General features: G+C 36.8%; 1 protein-coding gene across 5 annotated transcripts in view; it reads right to left on the bottom strand.

Moving 5' to 3' along the window:
- Positions 1-6,589: 6,589 nt before the first annotated feature.
- The window catches only part of IFT80 (intraflagellar transport 80), a 117,405-nt gene continuing 115,684 nt past the window's right edge, over positions 6,590-8,310 (bottom strand). For all 5 annotated transcript variants that reach the window (XM_067544430.1, XM_067544366.1, XM_067544558.1 and 2 more), the window contains one exon: positions 6,590-7,597. In XM_067544430.1, the coding sequence (XP_067400531.1) occupies positions 7,481-7,597 (117 nt within the window). In that variant the 3' untranslated portion in view covers positions 6,590-7,480. The remainder of the gene's footprint in view (positions 7,598-8,310) is intronic.

The following is an 8,310-nucleotide window of genomic DNA, read 5'->3' as shown; positions in this document are numbered from 1 at the left end:
GTATCTATGTTATACTCTACGGGGCCTGCTCTCTGGTAATCACACTAGCCCCACCATGCTCTGCTCTATTCACCTATTCTACTTCATCAACCAAAAGAGTTTACTATTCATATGCAGATCCCAAAGCTCCTCACAGAAGCTCATGGAACTGTTCAGCCACCCCTTGGTACATATGCAGAGTGAAATTTACTGCTGCAATTTCCTTGATTTTCCTTTAAATTCTCTGGGTTACAATGTTATGTATAAGTGTACAAAGTATCTCCTGTTTGTTTACTTTCTTTCCCAGGATAGTGGTGTCCAGATGTTTTGTTGTTTTTCTTCTCCTGTTTCAGTTTCATAATCTAGTTCTCAGCATTCATTAGTGATATGGGTGAAATTCACACCTTTGCAGGGTTCTGCTCAAGGCCCAAGTACTACTTCAGCCCCACTTCCCTCCCCCAAAAACCGCCCTTAACCAGTGCACAGGCTCTGTGCATGTCCTCTGCACAGGGGTTAATTTTACCCTATTTGATATCTCCATCAGAAGTTCTAGTGGGAACTCAGAGCAATCCTACAGCCAGCAGAAGTCAAATGAGGGGTCTTTGAAATGGAGGCGGGTGGAAGAGATTAAAATTATTTCAACACCTCTACCTCCAGCAACTCTTGCTGTATCTGCTGATAAGCATGGGCATTGTATACCCAATTTCATCGGCAACTAACAGAGAGCTTCTACAACCTTGTTTTAATATTACTGCAGCTTATTAGTGGTTAAAGCACTGGACAAAGACTCAGGAGTCCTGGGTTCTATTTCCAGCTATGCCATTGGACTGTTGGATGACCATAGGCAAGTCTCTTCACGTCTCTATGCCTCAATTTTCCATCTATTAAAACTAGCATAATGATAACTCACCTCCTTTGTGAGACCTCCTGATGAAAAGCACTATATAAGAGCTAGATATTATTATTAAACAATAAATTATGGAACTGAGGTTACAAAAAACTACATGACAAAAATTTGCCATACACCATTTTGATATTCCTTCTCTGCTATTTATTTTTATTGTGTCCATCCATCATTTTGGTTTCATGACATGTATTTTAGAACCTGTGTTTGCACGTTAGACTTGGAAGGGTGGAAGGTATAGGGCTCAATTCTGATCTTATTTACACAAATGGAAGTCAGGTGAAATGTGACTATAAATACCAATTTTTAAGGCCCTTATCCATTTTGGTATCTAAAGGAATTACACAACCGTAAAGCTGCGGCAAAATACTGCACTGTGGTCTAGTGCATCTTGACCATGTGGTATATTAGGTGAACAAAAGCAAAAGAACAGCAACAGGTATGAAGGAACTGGAGGCCCCTTTTATGGCAGGGTCACAATGTGAACACTTAACTGGGACTTGCAAATCTTGACCCTGCCAATCAAACTCATCAGAGTCAAGGACCATGTGGGACCATTGGGATTGGCTGAGCACTGTGGCTGCCCAGCAAATCCCAACCCTCCAGCTCTAGCTGAAGGAGGGGAACAATGCTGTTACTGATTATTTTATATTTTGAAAGAGTGATACATTTATTAAATATAAATGAGGAAAATGCTCAACTTATTTTTGTATTAAACATTATATAGCGAGAGAGTTTATCGTTTCACTGGAGCTGTCCAAAGTAAATATACCAGGATTATATTACTTTTCAGGCAGATTTTCTTTATGCTTCAAAGGACACAAAAGGCTGGCATTATTCCAATATGACACATGTCTTGAATTGTTTTACTTATTTAAAAACAATCCAGTATATATAACAACTTTTGTAGGGCCTGAAATTCTTGAGAATCTGTCAGTGGAACACAACATTTTGGTTCTCATTTTGCTTCTTTTGGAATCAGAAATACTTGTTATAATTTTATATCCAGATAGAAGGGAAAACTGGTAAGAGAGAACCTATCATCAATATTTCCCTTCACTATTCATTAGAATCCACATACTTTTCTGAAGAAACAGCGAAGACTAAAAGTCTCAGGAAATTCCAGAATACTTTTTGTTATGTACAAAGGAAGGTGAATTTTAGCTGTATTAAAAATGGAAGTTGATCAGTTTGGATGAAACCCTGGAACTGTTCAAGCAGATCATGTGATGTTTCCCCCACAGCTGTCCTAGTGTACCCATATACTGAAATGAAATACTCATCGTTAGTTATCAAACCATTGCCCAAGTTATAGCTGCACCATTTTTATTAAACTCAGTGTGAGGAGCAACGGTCTCAAGTTGCAGGGCGGGAGGAAAAAGTTTTTTACTAGGAGGGTGGTGAAGCACTGGAATGGGTTACCTAGGGAGGTGGTGGAATCTCCATCCTTAGAGGTTTTTAAGCTGAGGGTTGACAAAGCCCTGGTTGGGATGATATAGCTGAGGTTAGTCCTGCTTTGAGCAGGGGGTTGGACTAGATGACCTCCTGTGGTCCCTTCCAACTCTAATATTCTATGATTCTATAAGCCGCTAAAATCCTGTGTCCTGCTTTGAAAATCTAATCCCTAAGCATTTCAGTGCTTTTGTGACATATATTGGTTTCCACTAGGGACTAAAATGAGCCCATCAGAGCTATATGTAGTCTAGTGAATAGAGCACTGGACTGGGACTCTATTCCTGACCTTGGCACTGGTCTGTTGGGTAACCTCAAATAAGTCATTTCTCCTCTGTAGGTCTCAGTTTCCTCATCTGTAAAATGAGGATGATACTGAACTCCATTGTAAAGGACTTTGAGCTCTATGGGTGAAAAGTGCTATACAAGAGCTAGGTGTTAAATTTTGGATTTGCTTATAATTATAATCAATAATAATTAGTATTTACCACACTTTTCCCCATCAAAGTTCAATATGAATATCAATATGAACATTAGATAATAATGTAATCCTCAGAATTACTCTGCGAGATAGATAAATACTATTAATATTCTCATTTGCAGAAGAGGAAACTGAGGCAGAAAGGCTAGGTGATTTATGCAAGGACACAGATGAAATCTCTACCAAAGCCTGGGGTTTCTGGCTCCTGGACCTGTGCTCCGACTATTCCTCTTCCCACATGCTATACTTGTGATCTCCCTCTAGCATTATCTGTTAACTACTGCAAGCAGCATTCTAGAATGGAAGTGCTATGTTCCTATTACAAATGTCATTTACTTGTACATCCCTGGTGCATGGGGCCTCTTACAAGTACATTAGTTCTATCATATTACAGTAATGAAGGATGGCCTTACATAGGATATCTCAAATATAGTTTTCATGCCAAATTATTAAGGGCTTTAGTCTGCAGTATTCAAATCAACTGGAGTTTTTACATTGACTTGAATAGGAGCAGGATCAAGCCTTAAGTTCCTTATACTTCAGGATAGATCTTAGACTTCTAATAACTTTGGTAATAGGAAATGAAATTATTTCCTTGTTTTTCCTCTCCTGGAAGGATGGCTTCTTTCAAACCACTGTCACTGATAACTCTCCTTCACATACATGAGTGTATTAATTTAATTAATATGATTAATCATGTTTATGCTTAAAAACAGAGAGGATGTGTACCACAGGGTATTCCTATTTTTAAAATGATCTATTTCCCAACATAATATCAATATCATCAAAAGACTGAAAGGTAAGTCATACAGTTTAACATAGCTATATAAATTCTTCAAATAAACTGTAATCACTGAGTATTAAATGAACTATGAAAAGAGTTAAGCTAGGAGAAAAAATAAAGGGTATTTCTTTAGCCTTTTGCATTACCTGCAATTACCAAAATCATGTCATCTAGAGCCACAAATTTACTCCTACGTTAAATCTGGCAGATCAGATCTCTGATGTAAACCACGTTTAAAACATTACCTCCGAATCCCTGATGCAAGTTCTTAGGAACAATCCATTTATATTTCCAAACTGCACCTCACAATCACCATTCTTAAAGCCCTTTGGAGTCTATCAACAGCTTTCCTTAGCTGGCCACAGTGGCTGCTGTTTAGCATCAACAGACATTCCTTCCCCAAAGGACTGACTGTGCTTTCTCTGTCTCTTCCAGCCTGTTCTAGCCAGGGGATCATATACCAAGATTCGGACTTATAAAGGGATCTTGCAGTGCAGAATACTAACATTACACAGGCAGACCATTCTGGTTTCTCCATTTTTACACTGCAGGAATAAAAAACCAAACAAATACCAATTCTGGGTCATTTTCATGCAAAATTTTCAAGCACATGTGCAATAATAGCTAAATACAATTTTTATGACATTTGAAACTAAGAAATAATGCCACCACTGCTATAAGACACTTAACCTTCTTGGTAAATTACTTTCATAACTGACCTGTGGCTTTTAAACATCAGCATTAGACAACTTTTCCCTTTCAAAGATATATTATATACCTCACATTTATTAATTTTAATCACTTTGTGTATGTAAACAAATATTGACTTGCTGAGATCAATATCACAAAGTACTTAAGGATCACTACAGTGCTTATACTGCTAAGGCAAAATTGTGGTTACGTCTGAAAAGCTAATCAATCACAACGCTGAATAAAACAGTTATACATCAGTTGTATCCACCTCTGCTTCTCAAAGATGTCAGCAAAATGTGAAATAATTTCCTAACAGGCAGATATTTATTTTTGGAATGGGTATTTTTAGGCTATTCAGTTTAGGACAGTAACCCATCAGTAATCTATTATAAATTACCTTCATTCTGATTCTGGAAATTACATGATATCAAGGTTGGGGCAAAAAGTAATATGACACACCCAACAGGAAGTGGGACAAAAGTTTTCTTGGGTCTATCCTGGCACTTGGTAATATGCAAATCTCACTAATCCACCCTGAGAATCCTTCATTAGTGCAGATTAGTGAGGTTCTGTTGTAGGCAAGCTTTCTGTAGTTTGCTTTAAAGATTTTTTTTTTCAGCTTCTGTACTTAACTATGGTTTCTTTGCTATTCAGTATACAAGATATGGTTAAATGCACTGGTGTTGTGCCTAAAAATAGATAAGGACAAGGGCAATATACAGCCTTTAAAAACCTCAGAAATACAAGTCAAAAGATACTGTGCACAGTTTCAGTACAAAAGCATCTTGCACTGGATAGAAGGCAGAGCTCTTAGAATTGCAGCTGCAATGTGTGAAAAAAACCCAAAAAACAAAAAACCTTTTAGATAAGCAGCATCAAGGAATGGATTCTGGCCAAGAATCACAGTTTGCTATACACCAAGACTTAATAAATGATTTACCAGGTCAGTAAAACAAAGGAATGTGTTCACATTGCCTCCTGGAATATCTAAAGCCCTTCTGAGAGTTTGGCAGTCCCATAAATTGATACTGCTAAATGTTTGCAGTAGAGGACTGGATGGCTCTGTGGATTGGTAATAGAATACAGAAGCTTTCACCTCTAAGTTACCAAAAGCTGATACCAGCTGTCCAATTGCCAATGCAAAATGAGTTTGTGGTCTTAGTCCAGTTACTAGCATGTGGGTAGAGCTGAGTAAATACTGCAGAAACAGTCCATTCATATTTGTAAGTTTTTAAATTAATTTGCTTTGATTGTATTTGTGCTCTTGTATATTTACTGTAATATTCGTGCTGTGCATGAGTTTGATGACAGGCATATTCAACAAAACAAATAAATATTGGAGAATATTCCCAGAAAGTAAATTCTGGATTCATAAACATCAATATGCATTTTGGAAACATGATTCTAAGAATAACACTAATACGGTAAGTGAACAGAAACATATGCAGTGTTGTAGCTATGTTGATTTCAGGATACTAGAGAGACAAGGTGAGTGATGTAATATCTTTTATTGGACCACCTTCTATTTGAGAGAGAGACACACTTCTGAGGAAGAGCTCTGTGAAAGTTCAAATCTGGAAAACATACTCAGAGTGTCACAGCTCAATACAAGGTGGAACAGAGTGTTTAAGTACATGTTAACTACCTATGCTAAAGGAACCATTTGAGGTGAAGTGGTCCATTAACACCCCTCCAGTCACTGCGGGAATAAAAAACGGGTGGAAGCAGCTGATGGGGCTTGTTAGTGGGTTATAAATTGTTGTAATAAGTCATAAATCCACTGTCTCCATTCAGTCCATGAATTTAAGATCCCAGGCTTGTCTTTTGAAAGTTGTGTTCCTTTGAGGATGAGGACTGATAGGTTAGATATAGAGTGATATAGATATAGAATGTTCACCCACAGGGTGTTTTGTCTTATTTTCCTGTGTGAGTTCACTTGAGAGCATAGTGATTGTTTGGTGTCACCCACATAGTTTTATTCAGGCATTTAGTCCATTGGATAATCACTATGCTCTTGAATGAACTCACACAGGAAAATGATAAACACCTGTCACCTGTGGGTGAACACTTTTTATAAAGCAATAAATTTAACATTAAACATTTGCTATGACTGATATTTTGGGCTCATTCCTGCAAGTGCTAAGTGCCACTTGCGAGTCACACCCAAGTTAAGGTGGTTCATTCTGCAGGAGATGCCCAGCACATTGGAGGATTGGAACTTTTATATGGATTGTAGGTACTCAGATTGAATTGCCTTTTTTATTTAAAGGGATGGTAAAATCAATGAGATACATCATCTAATTGATATAAAAAGAACTTTATTTTAATTTTTTATTAAGAAAGTTATAGAATATGCAGAAAATTGGTATTTGCCACATAATGATTTACAAAACAAATATTAAACCAGGTAAAGATTCTCACAGAACACACACAATTTTTAGTGTTCATATGTGAAAGAAATGTTACACAGAACATTAACGTCCTTTAATAACCAGTAATATATTAATGTCCCGATATTGCAAAGAGATCATGCAGATCAGTATGCATGCATCCTCTATTATTTCAACAGGAAAGAGAGAAAAGAATATTTTGGTGAAATGGCATATGTCTAACTCCAATACACAATCAAGTGAACTGGACCTAGTGCAAACATGAAAAGTTTTTCTTTTAAATGGATGGGACATTCTAACCATTAAGGAAACTCAGATTACACTGTTGCCAATCATTTTCAGAAAATTGACTTTTCTGCTAATTCAAACAAAATTCAAAGTATGTTACATAGTATTTTAGATTATTATGAAATAATTCATTTAACATTTAAAAGTTTTTATCCAACAGCTACACTTTTTTTGTTATTGATAAAAACACAATGTTTCTCAGGTGCTGAAGTTATCTGAAAATATTTCAGCACTGGGACTGGGCTGTCATGCATTAACCTACGTAACTGCAAGTAAAATATTCCTTTGCCATTTATCAACTTAGGCTCACATTTTTCACATTAGGTGCCTAAAGTAGGTACCTAAATACATACCTAAATACAATTTAAGGCATTAGCAAGAACTGTACTAATTTCAGAAATCTGGTTTCCATAACCCACACCCTGGAAAACGTTAATCCTCAGATTTATCAGTATACGGATATAGCAATTGTCTACTGAAACAGCTATTTAATATGCCCAGCATTGTATTTAGTGCTGTATGGTTACACTGGCTCTGACTGTTGGAGTGGCTGCTGCTGCTCGTTCTCTCTCTTTAGCAATTTCCATCTCTATTTTGGCCTTGATTTTGTCCCAATCAACTTCCAGCTGTAAGGACAGGAAAGATAGTAGGTAGGTGTTAACTAACATTATATTAAATACGTATTAACGAACAACAGTATGAAGGTACAAGTCACAAAGTGATCTGCTCTGTCATTATATAGGTCTCCTCTTGATGCAAACATATAACTACCATTAATGCTAATGGAAGTTACATGTGTGTACCAATTGGAGGCTCTCTGCCACAGTCAAGATCTAATGAACAGGATACTATCAGAGATTCCTGCCTTTGAAATGAAACAAATTTGATACTTTTCAACAAATAGTAAAATCTCATATCTGGTGAGAAAATATTCAACAATGGAAATAAACTTAGATGAGCCTACTGGACTTCATCCAGTTTAAAAATGAATTAAATCTATTTGTCATATCAGTCAGAATGAAGCCACTTACTCATGGTACATTGAGCAACTTCTCTCTACTACACCAAAGTCCATCAAGCAAATTGATGGCATCTACATTGTCATTTGATATAACAGAAATAACATTGTAGATATTTCAATTCTGCTTTGATGATAAATGTTTCAAGTTTTCTATTGGCATTTCTCTAGCGGCAGAAAAACATCATCCTGTGGCAGTGTCCTATTTCAGTGAAACTATGAATACTGAATAGAGGAACAAGTTTCATGGTGGCTCTTGGATGGGTAAGTAATTTCTTATCCTCCGTCAAAATTGGCACTCTGTTCATATTTGCCTGTAAT

This window comes from Emydura macquarii, unplaced genomic scaffold, assembly GCF_026122565.2.
Source record: "Emydura macquarii macquarii isolate MOO-44397 ecotype Brisbane River unplaced genomic scaffold, CSIRO-AGI_Emac_v2 contig_18, whole genome shotgun sequence".
Lineage (NCBI taxonomy): Eukaryota > Metazoa > Chordata > Testudines > Chelidae > Emydura > Emydura macquarii.
The sequence above is the reverse complement of the archived record's forward strand: the minus strand, read 5'-3'. Positions and strand labels throughout refer to the sequence as shown.